The sequence below is a fragment of the Phragmites australis genome, chromosome 16 (genome assembly GCF_958298935.1).
Source record: "Phragmites australis chromosome 16, lpPhrAust1.1, whole genome shotgun sequence".
Classification (NCBI taxonomy): domain Eukaryota; kingdom Viridiplantae; phylum Streptophyta; class Magnoliopsida; order Poales; family Poaceae; genus Phragmites; species Phragmites australis.
Genome location: NC_084936.1, coordinates 25,261,310 through 25,280,717, shown reverse-complemented (window position 1 = coordinate 25,280,717; position 19,408 = coordinate 25,261,310). Strand labels below are relative to the sequence as shown.

General features: G+C 43.3%; 1 protein-coding gene across 1 annotated transcript; it reads left to right on the top strand.

The window, feature by feature from the left end:
- Nucleotides 1-16,262: 16,262 nt before the first annotated feature.
- Nucleotides 16,263-18,556, top strand: LOC133894773 (14-3-3-like protein GF14-A). Its single transcript, XM_062334935.1, has 4 exons — nucleotides 16,263-16,943; nucleotides 17,045-17,167; nucleotides 17,993-18,109; nucleotides 18,192-18,556. Exons 1-4 carry the CDS (start codon nucleotides 16,455-16,457, stop codon nucleotides 18,243-18,245), a joined length of 783 nt encoding a protein of 260 aa, XP_062190919.1. The 5' UTR covers nucleotides 16,263-16,454; the 3' UTR covers nucleotides 18,246-18,556.
- The last annotated feature ends 852 nt before the right edge of the window (nucleotides 18,557-19,408 follow it).

Genomic DNA, 19,408 nt, shown 5'->3' with positions numbered 1-19,408 from the left:
ATGCTATCGATTGGAAACATAATATCTTCCAATTTGGGGGTGAATCAAACGGCACTGCGTGGACCAGTTCCAGCTGCAGCATCTGTGATCTCAGCCAGCCCAGACGCCGCATGACTCGGTTAAAAAAAGCCGGCCCCGGAACGCAGCAAAACAGCAGGAGACTCGAGGACGGATCAAACATGGGGCGGCGGCCAGGGGCACTCGCTGAACGGCATGCTGTGAAGAAACGTGCACCGCACCGCACAGCATGCCACTGCTTGCCTGCCGGCCTCTGCCTGAGGTGGCCAACCAAGCAACAGTATTGGGGCGGTAGGGAGCGCAACGGCGCAAGCCATGTGCTGCGCTGCTGCTCACGCGGACGGCTCACGATGCTGGCCCGGAATGGCAGTTGTCGCTGCAGGTGCAAGTGCAATGGATGCTTAAATAGATGCTTCAAGAGAGAAAAATGAAATACATGCGCAATAGCCTCAACCTCTATAGGGCGACAGTTATAGACGCTTGAAGAAAAAAAATACTAACATCATAAAGCAATTGTGCAATGGATGCTTAAAGAGAGAAAAATGAAATACATGCGCAATAGCCTCAACCCCTACGGGGCGACAGTTATAGACGCTTCTAGAAAAAAAATGCTACATCATCAAACAACTGTATACGAGTTTTAATTAGAGATGACAATCGAACACGGTCGGTATGGATAGAACTCCCCTATCTATGTCCGCTATTTTTTTTCTGGTCTGTGGGCATGCCCATTAACAACGATGGGCATAGAACTAGGAAAATACATGTCGCCCGCGGGCACCTGTCGCCTAGAGCGCCCACCTCCATACGAGAGCGCTTGTGTCCGGCTTGGGGCGTCGACCACTTCCTCTGGCGTCGATTGGTATGGGAGCTCCCGCCGGTCAGCTCCACGGTGCCCAGAAAATAACGTAACTTCTGTCAAGCGCCAGACACATGAGCATTGTGCATGGCCTTGGCGCTCGCTACAGTTTGTTGTCTCCACGCCTTGTTCGGCTTCACCGCTCGGAACCCGACCTTTTCTTCGCCCTCCCCCCGCCCCACCCCTCCGAAGCTGCGGCGTGCGGAATCGCTCATCAGCGCGTGGTTTGGTGCCAGAGCTCGTAGAGTTCCTCGACGCATGGCGTTGTCGACGAATCGTAGAGACGGCGAGGTGCGGAGCTGCGGTAAGCCAGAAACCGCAGGTAGCCAGCCGGTGGATTCGGCCAAAAACAATGATGATACAGTCATGTCAAAGGACCTGCTAGTTTGGTAGACGAACGAGCTAGATTTTACTAAGCCTGTATAGACCGGCCTGGTGGGGCTGCTGCAGACGACGGCGGAATCGTCTGCACGCCTCGAGACGCTGGAGTTGCGGCCACTACCTCCACCGGCGACTGCGACTCCCGCCGATGTGGCTCCATTGAAGGCGGCGCACCCATTTGCGTCGACCTCATAGCGGTCCAATGGGCACTGCGTCGAATCGACACACCGGGATGATGGCTGCAAAAACCTCACGGATCCTCAGCCACTCCCGATCACATGTGCGTCGAACTCCATGAATCTCTGTATGGTTGGGTTGCCTGAGGATTGGATGGGTGTTAGTTCGCGCAATGGTCCTCTGCCTAAGTTGGAATTTTCAAAGTTTGATGGTGAAAATCTTCGGTTACGGAAAGATAGGTGTGAAATGTATTTTGAGGTTTTCTCTGTCAGTGACAGTCTAAAGATGCGATTCACGGCTCTTAATTTCATCGGGCCCGTGGCATCGTGGTTGCAGACTCTGAATTGCATGGGAGGGTGACCAATTGGGATGAATTTTGCTCACGAGTGTTTGATCGTTTGATAAGGATCAGTATCAGACTCACCTGCGCCAATTGGACACTCTTAAGCAGACAGGCATTGTGTCTGAATATTATGAGACATTTGAACAATTAGCTCACAATGTGCTGCTTTATAATAGTTCATATGATGATGTATATTTCGTCACTAGATTTCTAGGGGGGTTAAGGGAGGAATTATGCTATGCTATTGCTTTGCACCATCCCAAAGATGTGGACATTGCTTTGTTACAGGAGGAAATGGAGTCGTAGAAGAAGAAGTAGTTGAGCAGAGATTTCTCTAAGTCTAGTGGCCAGGTTTTCTCCACTAATGACAAGAGCAAACCACCCCTTCCCAAGGATGCGGTGCAACGGGCTGATAAATCTGTGGATGAGAAACTAGAGCCCTTGAAAGCCTTTCACCGATCCAAAGGATTGTGTTTCACTTGTGGTGACAAGTGAACTCACAAGTGCCCTGATCAAGTACCTCTACACGTCATTGAGGAGCTCTTGGAGGTTTTTCAAATCAGTACGGTTGCTGATGAGGATGTGGACCTCTTGGATGAAACTCTTGCTGAGAGTATTTTGTCTGTTGGGGAGCAATCAATGCAACATAAGAAGCCTCGTAAGACGATGAGATTCTATGGTTCATTGGGAAGCAAGAGGTGATGATTTTGGTGGACTCAGGAAGTGTTGGTACTTTTATTACTGAAGACTTGGTTACCCGATTACAGATTCAGTGCCTGCTGAAAAAAATTTAGCTGCTGATGGTGGTGTGATGCTTTGTTCACACATCATACCCTAATTGCAGTGGTTTATTCAAGGCCACAATTTCTATTGGGATGTCAAAGTGTTACCTCTCAAGTGCTTTGATCTTATTCTTGGCACAGATTGGTTGGAGGAGCATAGCCCCATGTGGGCTCATTGGAAGCTCAAACATATGTGTTTCACTCATGGCGGGCGCCGCATCCTGCTTCATGGGTTGTCTGATCATACATCTAGCTGTGATGCGGTTATTGCAACAAAGCTGCACGGGTTACTCAGGCAAGGCGCTCTATCCATTGGTGTTGAGGTCTTTTCAGTTCAGTCAGCACTTGCGGACATCCATCAGGATTTTGCATCCTTGCCGAATACTATACAATGTTTACTTTGGGAGTTTGCGGCCTTGTTCACAGAGCCCACGACGCTGCCTCCTCAACGCCAGTTTGATCATCACATTCCATTGATTCCTGGTGCCCAACCAGTCAATATGTGTCCATATCATTATGCTCCACATTTGAAATCTGAGATTGAAGTTCAACTGCAAGCAATGCTGGATCAGGGAGTTATCCAGCCCAGTTCAAGCCCCTTCGCTTCTTCAGTCTTGTTGGTCAAGGAAAAAGACGGAGCCTGGTGCTTTTGTGTGGATTACCGTCATCTCAATGCAATTACGGTAAAAAACAAACACCCTATGCCTATTGTTGATTAATTAATTGATGAATCGGCTGGGGCTACTGTTTTTTCCAAGTTGGACTTTAGGGTTGGTTTTCATCAGATCTGGATTGCAGCAAGAGATGAATTCAAAACCGCTTTCCGTACACATAATGGCCTTTATGAATTCTTGGTTATGCCCTTCAGGTTGACAAACACACATGCCACCTTTCAAGGTATTATGCATCATATCTTTGCTCCTCTCTTGCAACAGTGTGTTTTGGTGTTCATGGATGATATCCTTGTGTATAGCAAGTCTTTGGATGAGCATGTGGTCCATCTCAGATGGGTTTTTGTAATTCTACAAGACCATCACTTCTTATTCAAACCATCTAAGTGTGTCTTTGCTTAGTCTACAATTGAGTAGTTGGGCCATCATATATCTGCATCTGGTGTTGCTACTAACCCCTCAAAAATCGCTGCAGTAGAAGCTTGGCATCTTCCTTCTTCAGTAAAGCAATTAAGGGGTTTTCTTGGTCTCACCAGTTATTACCGGCGTTTCATTAAACATTATGGCCTCATCAGTCGCCCATTGATCAATCTGCTCAAGAAGGGTACTCCTTTCCAATGGACTCCTCTTACTGAACATGCCTTTCAGTTATTGAAGAATGCCCTTGTCAATGCGCATGTGTTGGCAGTCCTAGATTTCACCAAATCCTTTGTGATTGAGACTGACACTAGTGCCTTGGGCATTGGTGCTGTCCTTATGCAGGATGGGCATCCCATCTCATACCTCAACCGGTCCTTGTGTGAGAGGAATCGGGCATTATCTACATATGAAAAGGAATGCATGGCTATTTTGTTGGCAATTGATAAGTGGCGCCCTTATTTGCAGGCCAAGTAGTTCCTCATCAAAACGGATCATCGTAGCCTTCTGTTCTTAATTGAACAACGGGCTACTACTTGTTTACAATAGAAAGCAGTGCTGAAATTGATGGATTTGGATTACAAAATTTAGTTTAAACAAGGGTGTGCTAATCATGCGGCTGATGCATTGTCCAGGCACCCTGATCACTCCAATGTCTCTGTTGTTTCTGCATGTACTCCATCATGGATTAAGAAACTTATCTCTGGTTATTCTAATGATCCTAGCTGTCAACAACTGCTGACGAAGCTGAGCCTTCTTCTCCCAATGCCAAAGAGTTTTCTCTGCGTAATGGTCTTATCCGTTTAAAAGGTCGTGTTTGGGTGGGCAACAACTCTTTAGCTCATAACCACATCATCCAGGCCCTACATAATAGTGGCATTGGTGGTCATTCTGGGGTTCAGGCAACCTACCATAGGATCAAGGCCCTCTTTGCCTAGCCGAAGCTCAAGGAAACCATCTAAGTCCTTTGTGCAATCTTGTTCCATTTGTCAACAGGCCAAGGTGGAGCATGTGAAGTTGCTTGGGTTGTTGGAACCTCTTCCTATGCCCTCTCAAGCATGGTCCATTGTCAGCCTTGATTTCATTGAAGGGCTGCCGAAATCTAACAGCTTTGATGTGATATTAGTGGTCATGGACTAACATGTTTATCAAGAATATATGTTAGTAAGTCTCATGGATGCAATACATGAAGAAGCCACCGAAGCCGGGACAAAGTTTGGTTAAATTGAAAAAAGTCCTCGGAGAAATGACTTCACCGCATGGTCTGGTGTTCACATGGTTGAACACACCGGAGCATTGTGTCCAGAGGCATTTGACCTCACCGTATGATCCGGTGCTCAGAGGAGGATACACACCGGAGCATTTCCACCAGAGAAGGTTGCAGCTGTTGAAGATCGAAGGTCAACACGCCGGAAGGTCCGGTAATGAAGTGAAGTGCACAGGACAATACACCGGACAATGAAAAGTGCAAAGACAAAGAAGAAGAAGACCCCATCGGATAGTCCGATGATTGATTTGAACTCACCGGATGAATGCACCGGAGCATTGTGCACAAAGTGGAGAATGCAGTGAACTCACCGGAAGATTCAGTGCTCTGAAGATTTATACACCGGAGCATGTTTTCAGAGAGGGTTGCATTGACTCGGCTGAAGCAGGATAACGTACCGAATGGTCCGGTGATGAAGTGATGTGCACTGGAGCAATTTACATAGAGAAGATGTTGGCTCGGATGGCTAAGGTATACTCACCAGAAAGTCCGATGATTAAGGTGAAGTATACATCGGAGTATTCGGTGTTCACAGAGGCTTAAGTGGGGTTCCAATGGCTAGTTTCTGAGAAAGTACTCATCGGATGATCCGGTGTTAGTACTACTATTCTTACTGGATCATCCGGTGTTAACAGCTTTTTATAGCCGTTGGGTTAACGGCTAGTATGCGAGTTTGAGGCTATAAACACCCCTTCACTCAGTCATTTGAGTGTGTTGGAGTCTAGAGAAGTTCATATACACCTGAGAAGACATCCAAGCCACCAAATTGCTTAAAGTGATCATCCAAGGTAATTAAGCATAAGATTAGTGAGTGATTAAGGTTTATAGGTGAAAGTGCATCTAGGCCCCCTAAGTGGGTTTTAGCTTATTGATGACAAAACAATTAAGGGACTAATATGTTTATTGAAGCTATGAACAGGTTTTAGTCTCATTTGTGAAGACACACAACGATTGACGTCCCTCGAAAAGAAAAGAGAAGCGGTTTATAGTACTCAATAGGATTTAATTTGTTTTATCTTTGAAATTGAGTCTAGGATAGCCGTACTATCAAGAGGGATGCAATTGTTAGGTTTGATGGCATCTCAATGCTCAAAGTAACCTATTAGAACCAATAGTTGAGAGACACATTCACCCACGGATATCGGGAAAAACAGGCAGAATGTGTTGAGTCCGGAGTCTCCGGTGTTCACCGGATACTCCGGTACAGTGTTTTAGGCCGGAGTCTCTGCGAGAGACTCTGTCAGAGAGCCTCGGTTCCTAATTATTTTTAATTGTCCGGAGTCTCCGGTGTTCACCGGATACTCCGGTAGTTGGTGAATTTTGGCCAGAGTCTCCGAGAAAGTCTCCAGCAGAGAGCCTCGGTTAAGCTTTTATTTTTAAAAGAAAACGACCGGAGTCTCCGGTGTTCACCGGATACTCTGGGTAGATGAAGTTTTTGGCCGGAGTCTTCGAGAGAGACTCCGCCAGAGAGTCTCGGTTAGCATTTAATTTAAATGACCGGAGTCTCCGGTGTTCACCGGATACTCCGGTACCTGGAGAGGCCGTAGAGTCCGGCAAGTCTCGAGACTGTTTCTTCGTGGTGACTAAGTCCTACCCGGAGACTCCGGTGTTCACCGGATACTCTGGGCAGTTCAACAGAACCGTAACGGCTAGTTCTGACACCATTCTGAGCCCGTTTTGGATTTCAGGCCGGAGACTCCGGTGTTCACCGGATACTCCGGGGTAGGTGAGTCAGAACAGTAACGACTAGTTTTTAAGGGTTAGCTATATATACCCCCATACCCCCTAGCATTTATGGCTTGCTGTTGCTGCTGAGCTCCACTTTAAAAAAGCTTCCTAAAAGCATTCAAGAGCCCTCCAAATATCTCTAGTGCTTATTTTTGCGTCAAATTTGAGAGATTGTATTTGGAAGTGAAATTGAGTTGTTGAGCATTAAGTTCGTCATCAAGCACACATTTGTGATCGTTTCTCTTGGAGCCTCGTGCTCCTAGACGGCAAGGCGTCGCCCGTAGAGCACCCAACCATTGTGGAGTGCCACGGGAAGTTTGTAATCGCCATCGACTTGAGTAAGAAAACCTAGCTTGATCTTTGTGGTCGCTAGGAGAGGATAGGGTTGGAAAAGACCCGGCTCTTTGTGAGCTCCTCAACGGAGACGTATGCACTTCTTTGTGAGGTGGCCGAACTCCGGGATAAATTCTTGTCTCCTCAATTGTGCAAGTTTTACTAATTGTTGTAGTTTTAGGATTTTTCCTAAATTCTAGTATTTGTGAGAATCTTTCTGCTAGCTATTGTTATTTAAGCATTTTACTCATAGTAGAACTAGTGGTATCTTTTAGACTATAGTAAACTTGCTTAGATTCATTTGTTTTTGAAATCCTGTATAACCCGGATATTCCGGACTTGACCGGATACTCCGGACAGACCGGAGTATCCGACCTTCACCGGAGTATCCGGCCTCTGATTAATCCGCTACTAAGTTTTAATTTTCAGAAATGACTATTCACCCCTCTCTAGACATCTTTAAGTACATTCAATAGGCCTAGAGAGTGAGTTGCTAGGTGATTACTGCCTAGAGAGTGGATCAATGAGTGATCCAACAGTGTACCTCTTGGTATGCCGATACCTTGGATTCTTGGTGACTCGCCGGCAAGTTTGTTGACCTCCGACTTGGTGTGGAGCGATGGCAAGGTAATTGTGTGGGGATGCGGAGACCATTGCCTTTGTGGCTCAAACTCCGAAGTGATCACGGCGGTGAGGAACCGGAAGAGAGGCTAGTGGTGAGACATTGCCTTGGTGGCTTGGTGGTACATCCGGGTGGAGGCCTTGTCTTTGTAACTCGGTAGCTCAAAGGTCGTGACCGGGTGCCGACCGGGAGCATATCCTTTGTGAAGCTCCAACGTGGATTAGAGATGGCATTCATGCCATCGATACCACGGGAAAAATCCTTGTGCCGAATTTGCTCTCTCTACCTTATTTACGTTTCCGCATTTACTTACTTGCAATTTACCTCCTTAGATAGGTTGCAAGCATTTTGATCGGTAGAGTAGACACACTAGATAAACCTAGAGCACTTTTAGATAGAAATTGATATAGGCTTATCTTATATTATTTGAAGCTAAAATAGTTTTTAGTGTCCTAATTCACCCCCCTCTTAGAACGTCACTGATCCTTACAATTAGTATTAGAGCCTTATACTCTTGATAGGCTTAAAATCCTAGAGTTGGGATGTTCGGGGTTGGGATGTATTCCTATAGTGTTCCACTTTTTGATGGCATAAATTTACCGCATTGGAAAATTCTAATATCTTGTTATTTGCAAGCTAGAGGTTTAGATGTTTGGAGAGTCATCGAGGAATGGATGAAACCTCGCATCACCAACAAAGAAAGACAATTAGATGCATTGGCAAAGAGTATCCTTTTATCATCTATATATGTTGATGCATTCAATCGTGTTTATTATCTCACCAATGCGCATGATATTTGGAATAGTCTCATTGAAATACATGAAGGTACAAAGGATGTGTGCAATAAGAAATATCATGTGCTTGTTACTAAGCTTAATGGCGTCAAGCAACTTCCCCATAAAAGTGCTAATGACATGTACTCACGTTTGAACATTCTTGTCAATAAGATCAATGTGTTAGGTTGGACGCCAATTGAAGATGATCAAGTGGTGAGAAGAATACTTCAAGCTCTTCTTCTGAAGTACAAGTTGATTGTCTCCATCATCTACGATAACAATGACATCAATAAGATGACTCCAAGTCAAGTGCTCGGCAAGATCACCGTCCATGAGATGACCATAAATATGGAGGTGGAAGCTCCTACCTCATACGACACCAAGAACCTTACTCTCACAAGCAAGCAAGCTCGATGTCAACACATGAAGGCAAGAATGAGGAGATATAAGCAAGAGTTAAGCTCAAGCGAATATGATGGAGATCAAGATGAAAAGAGCAATGAAGAGGATGATCAAAGCATATCAAGTGATGAAGAGATTTATCCAAGATGGCCAAGCTCATGCATCAAGTAGAGAAGAACATCAAGATCATCAATGCCATGATTGATCATCCAATCTCCTTGAAAGACTTGGTCAAATCAATTGATCATATCAAGAAGGAGAAGAAGAAGACAAAGAACAAGAGGGAGACAAGGGGAAGAGCCAAGGCGAGCTGAAATAGTTTTAAGTGTCCTAATTCACCTCCCCTCTTAGGATGTCACCGATCCTTACAGAGGGAATATGAGGGACTCAGGCGGTGGTACGGAATGCAGGCATGGAACACGAGCTGGTGGAGAATGGGCACACACTGATGGTCTTGGCTTGTGTTTCGGTTGGTAGTTAGGCTGAGTCGGGCGTGGTGAGCTGGCGTTGAGTTGGCCTACGGGCCCATTGGGTCATGGTGAAATATAAACCCAGCCTTGTAACGATTGGAGATTGAACAGAATAGAACATAGACTTTGAATCCTCTTCTTCTTCTCCATGGCTCTACCGTGTTCTATCTCCATCTCTCCACTCCAGCCATCCATGCTAGATGCCCTCGTGCTCCGGAATCGCCGTTGGGATCGTGACAGTGGGATGGACCAGTAATATGCCCTTTTTCTACACAGGGTAGCCAACAATGTATGTGAGATTCCCTTTTAAAAACTCACTTCGTAATTTTGAGGCACTCAAAAATGAGATATATCGATTAGACGATGAAGAATATCAGCAGGGGTTATGGGAGGGGTTGATGGGGGAAAGGGAGGTTTTGGGGAGGGAGACCGGCTTGGTGGAGGAGGTGGGCGCAGGGGGCGAAGTAGCGGGGGTGCCAGTGATAGGATGGAGGAGGCAAGGACATCGAGTTAGCATGACGGCAGGTGGCACTAGTGGATCCAATGGCGGAAGCGCTACCAAAGACAGGTGGAGGAGGGTGCGAGGGGAGGGCGAGCATGTGAGCCATTGAAGACGCGTGCATGTAGGTGGATGGGTGAGTTTTTCAAGCCGACATGCGTAGGGTGAAGAATCGGTTGAAGGAAGAAGAAGAGTCATCCGATTAAGATTCAACGACTATCATTCATCGACTGAAACAAAACTTTTTCAGATGCCCTGAAAAACCATAAATATGACACAAAATGGAGCAGAATTTTTACTATGGAAACATGGACCCAATTTGGAAGACTCCATGGATGGCCAATTAGTAAGAGGAAAAAGTTCATATTACCTCTCTCAACTATTGTTCGAGTCTGTTTGTCTCCCCGAACCGTAAAATCTGATATCCCACCTCCTTTAACTATTTAAACTGGTGTAATTTACCTCCTTAACTAGTTTTGATACTGGTTTCGTACTATGTGGCAACAACTCAGCCTGCCCTGTTGGCAGCGTTTCAATGACATGGCATAAAAAAATCATAAAAATCACAAAAGTATCTAAAAATACTAGAGACAATTCTAAGACCTTCTGTGAATTTTTTTTCAAAAATAATTCCATTTGCATCATATTTCATGGAGAGGATCTTGGAAAAAAAAAAGCATGCTTTAAAAAGTGTGCAACTCATTTATTAACTCACGTTAAGGAAAATATTAACATACAAATACAATATTTTATAGCGTGTACCTTAAAAGGATCTATAAAATTAGTTTCACTTCATTTAGAGTTTTATTAATTTATCCATGATTTTCACAAAGTTCACAAGCATAAAGTGAACATGTTAAAAAAAAACATTGTAATTAACTTTGTCATGTCTACCATTATTTTTCCTACACAAACATTATTTAAGCAAACTAATAAAAGTGGTTTCACTAATTTTGGAGGTGTGATGAATTAGTTATGAATTATGTTGGGGGTCACCATCAAGGACCCCTGATGCCCTCTTGGCTCCGCCGGTCTAGGCCCGAGGACCATCATGCTCAATTTTAGTTAAGAGGTGGTCGTCTGACACGCTGGTGAAGTGCGGCACCGAAATAGACGACTAGCCGCTAGAACAACCGTCTCACCAGCTGTAGCAATGAATTACGGGGTTATCCCTATGTCATGTGGTACATTAGAGAACTTGTATCTCTACCAGCCTCATATGGGCATGTTTGTACATTTACACTCTGAATATCAGTATAAATACAGACTCTTGACCAGCAAGTCATAGAGGGTAGATTTTTCCTTGAAGACTCGTGGTGTTCTATCCATCTCCGCTTTTCCTCTAAGCTTGAGTCATTCCTGTGAATTGGCTCTCGCCGCACTTTCGTGGAAGATATTTTATTTCACCAACAAATTAATCTAGTTGCAATACATTTACTCAATTATGCATGTTACAATAACTATTTCATGATTTTATGTATTTTTAGAAGATAGAGGATCATGTAAGAAGACTAATGTAGGACCGAGAAGATCATGTAAGAAGACTAATGTAGGACCGAGAAATGTGACTAGAGGAGGGTGAATAGGAGCCTCACCAAATTCTTGGATGGTATATCCCAATCTTTTTATCTAATGTATCTCAAATCAACACGCGGAAGCAACTAAACCGAGAGAAATAAAACACAACAAAAATCTTTGGAAAAAGTATGGCTCTCATGAATGAATATAAACTCTAGGTTCCATAGAAATCAATTCCAAAAATCATAGCCACAAAAATCTTACAACTTTATTTACTTAGATTCGAAGAAATAGGCATCGAGTGAAGAGAGTTTTGAGAAACCAAGTTAAAATGTGTCTTAGTTTACTTGTGATAAATGATTGACATTGATATTTATTTGGTTTGACGATCTTTGGTTTTGCATTAGCTTTGATGTGATTTGAAATGATTTGAGATTTCATTTGAGCATATTGATTATGTACTAACTATAATTAAAATTGGAGATATATGTTTTCTTGTCTCATAGTGTGCAGGTGATGGATGCAACTTGGCGGTTGATGACGGGATGATCTGGGTCAAGCAGAGTGATTGGTGCCAGACGATCAAGGAGGCCAGACGAAGTCAAGGGTGATCCTAACTGAACACATGGAAGTCATGCAAAGCATAGAAGGTAGATAGAGATGGTGTGTTGATAAAGTCAAGCAAAGGGGATGCCGGTGTAAGTGACAAGGCAAGACGGAGTACACACGTCGATATTAGAGCACTTGCTTAAGGTGTAAGTAAGTAGAGAGTCACGCTTTCAGAAGCGTGCTAGGGTTTTACGGTTTGGCCTCAAAACCCTAGGAGGACTAGAGGAGTACGTGGCACCATTGCGAAGTTTGCATCGAGACGAAGCTAAGTCATGAAGACGTCGTGGCCATCCAATTAATCGAGAAAAAATAGACCAAAATATTCTCGGTGGTAGGTATGAGTGTACTACAAGAGATGGGTATTTTAGGGAAAAATTAGAAAACTTGGGGGTCAAGTTTGCTATACTTATAAATAGAGGGGTAGGGCTATGGGAGGAAATGAACCAGCCATTTTGAGCCTTTTGTGCCATCCATATGAGAGCTTTGTGCTAGGATTTTAGAGGAGAGGAAGAGGAGTATTTAGCCTATGTATTAATTGAGAACTTTGTGATAAAAAAATCTATGTAATCTATCTAAAATAGGGCTGATCTCTGTTGCAATGAAGTTTATTTTTCTTCATATTATTGTGCTCACCTCTTCTTAGTTTCCCTCTATTGATTTTCTTGCAAGTTTGCAAGTTTTTCGGTTTTCGAATTTGATTTTTATTTTGATTTTTGGGTTGAAATTTCAGCACCATGTGAGGCCATTCTTCTTATTGCTAGAGGCATAAAATTCGTATACACACGTTTATGTGATAGGGTCTTGAATACCCTTTCCTCTAGATAATCAACTTGGAGAGTTTCGTTACTCGGTGTTTATCTTTTCTTGTTTCTTTGCAAGTTGTGATCTTTCGAGTGCTAAGACACATATAATGATCTTAAATGGAACATATGGTTCATATACCATCAGTGGAGTTGTATTGCCTCGATTATGTCTTGTTAAAACTTCTCTCTATTTTTGCTTCTGTTTGAGTTTTGAGATGTGTTGGGTGATTCAAATAGGAGAAGATCATCGATTTCACACAAAAATTATTAAGACGCCTATTCACCCCCTCTAGTCGTCAATCTCGTTCCTACAAGTCTCCAAGTTGATGTCTACAGAAAAGGGATAGTATAAAACCAACTTATAGATGATTCTTATCCCTCTAGCAACAATAAGAACAACTCCAACGCGATGGAAAATTTTAGCTCTTCAACAAAAACAAAAATAGCAACCGAAAACCAAAAAACTTGCAAACTTGCAAATGAAGCCAATAGAGGAAAAGTAGAAGGAGATAAACGCAAGCACAAGAGGAAGCATAAATTTCATTTCTTACGGAGGAATGTCATATTTTTGGCAGATTACAAAGTATTTTTGCTTAATAAAGCTTTCACCTAACACAAAGGCTAAGCTCTCATCTTTCACTCATCTAAAACCCTAGCACACAATCTCAAATGGTTGGCTTAAAAGGGTTCAACCAGCTCTCCCCCTCTATTTATAGCTTAGGTTCCTTGACCACTAAGTTTCCTAGATTATTCCCAAAATGTCTCCCTCTTCCAATACACTCCTACTTATCACCGAGGGCATTTTCGTCTATCTTTTCCTTATCCATCGAACAGCCTTAACGCCTTCATGACTTAGCTTCGTCTCGACGCAAACTTCGTGATGATGCCACGTGCACTTTACATTTTTCCCGTGGTTTGAGGCCAAACCGCGAAACCGTCTCGCACGCTTCTCAAAGCGTGACTCGCCACCACTTGCTTACACCTTAAGCAAGCCACCCGATGTCGACGTGTGTACTCCATCTTATAATCTCGACAGCTGGAAAGTCTATCCCGCTCCCGATCCCTCATGCCGCCTTATCACTTGCACCGGCACTCTTTTCGCTTGAATTTGTCAACACGCCGTCTTCATCCACCATCTCATATCTTGCTTGCCTTCCACGTGTACAACTAGGATCACCTTTGACTCCGTCTGACTTCCTTGATCGTCCGGCACTAAGCATCCTGTTTAACCCTAATCATCCCGCTGTCGACCATCAAGTTGCATCCATCACATATACATGACAAGACAAGGACACACGTTTCACTAATTAGTCATAATAAAACATTCTTGAAGAAATGCTCATCTCAGAAAAATCATGAACACCAGATGATCCGGTGTACACTCCTTCTGAGCACTAAGCCATCTGGTGTGTAATCCCATCTTCCATTGCACGAATGCAAAAACTCTGAAAAACACTCCGGTGTACACACCAGACCATCTGACATGTACAAAAGCTCTTTCTCCACTGAGCCAAGGGAAAACTACTAGAAAATGCTCCAGTGAAGCCTCCAGTGTACACACCGGACCATCCGACGTGTACAAAAGCTATTTCTCCATTGAGCCAAGGGAAAACTTCTAGAAAATATTCCAGTGAAGCATCCGGTGTGCACAACTGCTCATCACTAGACCATCCGACGTTAAACTTCATTCTGGCATAAAAAACACACCTCCTGAAAAATGGTCTGGTGTTCACACTTACTTAACACCTGACCATCCGGTGAGGCCATTGATTTTGTCTTTTGAGTCAAAATCCTCTGGCATGATTTATTCTTCTGAACACCAAATCAATGGCATGTACAATTTCTTCAACAACAAATCATCTGGTGTGTACATTTTTCTTGGCTCAAAAATAGAAAATGTCAACTCTCATTTCTCTCCAAACTGATAAGTCATAATCATTATCATGCATTATAATACATAGACATGCTCATAAAAACAAAACTCAACTCAACATAAACATTTTGAATAACTCATCATAAGTAAACCAAGGCACATTCCTACTTGGCTTCCCAACTAAAAAAATGGTTTCATGATTTTTGGATTAGCAAATAATTAACTATGCATTTAGGCCATGTTTGTTTCCTAATTCTGGTTTTGGTTCTGAGAAGTCCAAACAAATATACCCTTAACTAGGTTTAGCAAATAAATTTTCTCACAGAAAATATATAACTTTTTCATAAGTATAAATACTTTTATCATATAGATCATGTTATAAGGAAACCAACAAAATTTGTTTTCGCTTGATTTGAAGCTCTGATTAATTAGTTATTGATTTTATAATGAAACCAACATGTTCACTTTATACTTATGAACTTTGTAAAAATCATGAAAAAATTAATAAAACTCTAAATAAAGTGAAACTAATTTTATAGATCCTCTTAAGATACACAGAATATACACAAAAAATATGTGTTTATATGTTAATATTTTCCTGGACGTGAGTTAATAAATGAGTTACACGCTTTTTAAAGTATGACTTTTTTTCAAGCTTCCTCTCCATAAAATATAATTCAAATAATATTATTTTTGAATTTTTTTCACATAATATCTTAGAATTATCTCTAGTATTTTTATAAACTTTTGTGATTTTTTTTTGAATTTTTTGATGCCACGTCACCGAAACGCAGCCAACAGGACATGCTGAGTTGTCGTCATATAGGATGAAACTATCATCAAAATCAGTTAAGGAGGTAAGTTACACCTATTTAAATAGTTAGAGGAGGTGAGATATCTGGTTTTACGAATCGATGAGGGACAAACGAACTCGGGCAATAGTTGAGTGCGACAATATAGATTTTTTCCTTCACTTTATGCTTATAGACTTTGTAAAAATCATGAAAAAATTAATAAACTTTAAATTAAATGAAACTAATTTTATAGATCCTCTTAAGTATACCTATAAAAAAATGTGTTTGTATGATAATATTTTCATCGACAAGAGTTAATAAATGAGCTGCATGCTTTTTAAAGCATGTGTTTTTTTTTCAAGCTTCCTCTCCATGAAATATGATGTAAAGAAAATTATTTTTGAAATTTTTTCACATAATATCTTAGAATTGTCTCTAGTATTTTTATAATTTTTTTATAAAGTTTTTAAATTTTTTTATATCACGTTAACGAAACGTTGCCAACATGGTAGGTTGAGTTATCGCCATATAGGATAAAATTATCATAAAAATTAGTTAAGAAGGTAAATTACACTGATTTGAATAGTTTGATGAGGTGAAATATCTGATTTTACGGTTTATAAGGAAAAATAGATTCGAGTAATAGTTAAGTAGGTAACAAATAGAGTCAATTAATAGGAAGAAAACCGAAGCATTCTGGGCCAGATGACCGGGCCTGGCCCAAGGAGGTAACACATGCATTCCACATGGGAAACCCACGAGGCTAATCAGCAGGTAACACGTCCTACGAACGCGCGAGAGAAAATATCCACCTCCTCCAACTGTATCTCAAAAAAAAAAAAAAAAAACTGAAGTCTGAAAACCGATCTCGTCTGCCCTCTCTACGACTCTACCTCGTTCTTATCTCCAACGCTCCTCCCCGCAGAAAAGGAAAAGCGAAGGGAGAAAAAAAGAGACAGAAAAGGCAGCCCAAAAGTCACCACCCCTCGTTCTAAAACCGCAGCCGCTCCTTCCCACTTCCCCTCTCCCCTGCCCACCCCAAAACCGCAAGAGCCACAACGCCTCCACACCCCGTCGCACCGGAGGAGAGAGAGGTCGTCGCCGGAGCGGAGATGGCTTCGGCGCCGGGAGGGACGCGGGAGGAGATGGTGTACATGGCCAAGCTGGCCGAGCAGGCGGAGCGGTACGAGGAGATGGTCGAGTTCATGGAGAAGGTCGTCACCGCGGCCGGGGGAGGGGAGCTCACCGTGGAGGAGCGCAACCTGGTCTCCGTCGCGTACAAGAACGTCATCGGGGCCCGGCGCGCGTCCTGGCGCATCGTCTCCTCCATTGAGCAGAAGGAGGAAGGGCGCGGGGCCGCGGGCCACGCTGCCGCGGCGCGCGGGTACCGCGGCCGCGTCGAGAATGAGCTCTCCAACATCTGCGCGGGGATCCTGCGCCTCCTCGACGAGCGCCTCGTCCCTGCCGCCGCCGCCGTCGACGCCAAGGTCTTCTACCTCAAGATGAAGGGCGACTACCACCGGTACCTCGCCGAGTTCAAGACCGGCAACGAGCGCAAGGACGCCGCCGACTCCACCCTCTCCGCCTACCAGACCGCCCAGGTCCCCTTCTCTTCCACCAACGTTTCCACCTTTTCACTCTGTCCTCCCCCCCGTCCGCGAGTGAGTTGGATCTTGGGTGGTTTTCTTCTTCCTTTCTCTAGGACATAGCCATGAAGGAGTTGCCGCCGACGCACCCCATCAGGCTGGGCCTCGCGCTCAACTTCTCCGTCTTCTACTACGAGATCCTCAACTCGCCTGACCGCGCGTGCTCGCTGGCCAAACAGGTGATTTGCTGCTTCTTGCTAATTCTTTGCTAGTAGTTCATAACATGTGTGTAGATCTGTAATTTGTTACAGATGAGTGGTAGTTGCTGTAAGCAACCCACGATTTGCAGGGCAAGCTAGGATACGATTTGTGCGTGACGACGTAGACTGATTCAGTTCCTTTTCGCGAATGCATCATACCATATTTTCGATTTTTTTTTGTGACCACTGACGGTAGATTAACTACTCTGCTAGTCTGCTTGCATCAATAAGATTCAGATCCTCACCACGTCTGCAGTTGTTTAGGCCGTGTAAATATTCTTCAGTTACAGTTACATTTGGCAGTGTTAGCTGTTCCGCACCTTCAGATATTTTGGCCACTGGTTTCTTGGCGTCCTGTACCATTTGTGACCCATGCCGGCTCAAATTGTCAAATGTTTCCAAGATGTGACTGTTATCTTGCAGCCCACATCCTTGCTTGCTACTGGCAAGCAGTCATTGCATGTGCCATGCTGCCTTTCCGGTTCCACTGCAACTTGCTAACTCCAGATTCCGGGATGCCAAAAACAAACAAAAAAATTGTAGCTTTATTTGTTGGTTGCAAACATGCAATCAGCTTATGCATGGTGTTCTTTCAGTGTCATTTGCATAAGATTCATAGTTACAAGCTGTGATCAGGCCTTTCTTAATTTTCTAACTATTTTATGGCATTGGATTCTTATCCTTGAAAAAATCTTGTTGACCTGGATCTTAAAATCCTTTAAAGATATGATGCAAGTATTTAGCCAGTAATAACTGGAACATGCTGTTATTTTGGTATGTGATCATAGTCCTTGTTGGTTTTAGGCCTTTGATGAAGCCATTTCGGAATTGGATACTCTAGGGGAAGAGTCCTACAAGGATAGCACTCTGATCATGCAGCTTCTTCGCGACAACCTAACCTTGTGGACTTCTGACATGCAGGTAGATCGGTGTATTGACTAAGTAACAATGCAGAACACTTGGCATTTTTATTGTCGATAATGCTAATCATGCTGTGTACCAGGATGACGGTGGCGATGAAATGAGGGACGCAGGCAAGCCTGAGGATGAGCAGTAGCTAAGGCTCCTAGCGACTACCATCTCAATGTCTTAACCCTTTGGGTAGTTGTGATGTTTGTACAAGGGCCATTTTCGTGTGTCCTTTTCCATCGGGTCTTCCTACCCTTACTTTTGTTATATTGCTATTGTCAATCCCATGTATTGTTTTACTTTCCAACCGGAACCGTGTTAGTGTGTGGTAAGAATAACTTAATCCTTTAACTAGTACAAGGATTGTCAAACTCTTATGTACTATGATTGAATGATTATGCATGTTCAATATATTTAGCGAGTGCCTTGTTATGGGCATATGGTTAAGCTATGGTTTGAGTTCGCTGTGTAATTATTACACATCAGCTTTTGATCTTGGAACAGATAGATCACAGCTAGAACTCCAATAATTGTAATCGTGGGCAATGAATTAGTCCGGTCAATGATTGTGCCATTGAGCTTTTCTGTTGGTCTGTTTGCTTTCCAGCTAGAGATATTTTGAGAGGAACATGGTCAGGCGGCTAGTAGTTGCGCTCCACTGCCGGATCCTTTGGGTTGGAAACATCATTGTGTTATTTGATTCTAAGGTGATGATTCGATTTGTTATGGAATGATATTTCCTCTAGAAGTCACGCTTTCCTGGGTTTAAAAGACAGTGACACACTGGCTCTAGCGTTAGACTTGATCACACATGTCAGCAGCCACCCCCGCAAAATTCACTGTGCAAGCCACCGTCGAGGAGTGATTTACACTGGTTTTTAAACTTTCTTTTAGGACTATTTTTAAACTAAGGGGTTCAATTGTTCAAATAATCAGTTTTGTGCTAAAGGGTCTTATATGGACTTCACTAGATGGGCAAATCACTAAAATGAACATTTTACGTTTATGTTAGCTCTTCATGGCAAAATGCGCAAACTGAAGGCTTTAAACGCGCACAAATTGATCCGTAAACTTAACCACCCTTCACAACTCTATCATTGCTTTGCACCAGCACATCCTGATCACTCCACACATCTTTGCAAAGGGTTAACTAGATGGATCGGCACTTCAGCAGGGTGTAAAGAGAGCAATAACACCCAATTTGTGATGTATCGAATGTGCAACCTACAACATTAATCCGACATACCTTTTATTTAGGATGCCAACTCAATATTCCAAAGGGCAATACGTGCACGCAGGCTAACAAATACC

Bases quoted from the DNA above. Each gene is read 5' to 3' on its own strand.
- LOC133894773 (XM_062334935.1), top strand. From the start codon at position 16,455: ATGGCTTCGGCGCCGGGAGGGACGCGGGAGGAGATGGTGTACATGGCC. The intron at 17,168-17,992 runs GTGATTTGCTGC...TGTTGGTTTTAG, and splicing joins CGTGCTCGCTGGCCAAACAG to GCCTTTGATGAAGCCATTTC. The intron at 18,110-18,191 runs GTAGATCGGTGT...GCTGTGTACCAG, and splicing joins TGTGGACTTCTGACATGCAG to GATGACGGTGGCGATGAAAT.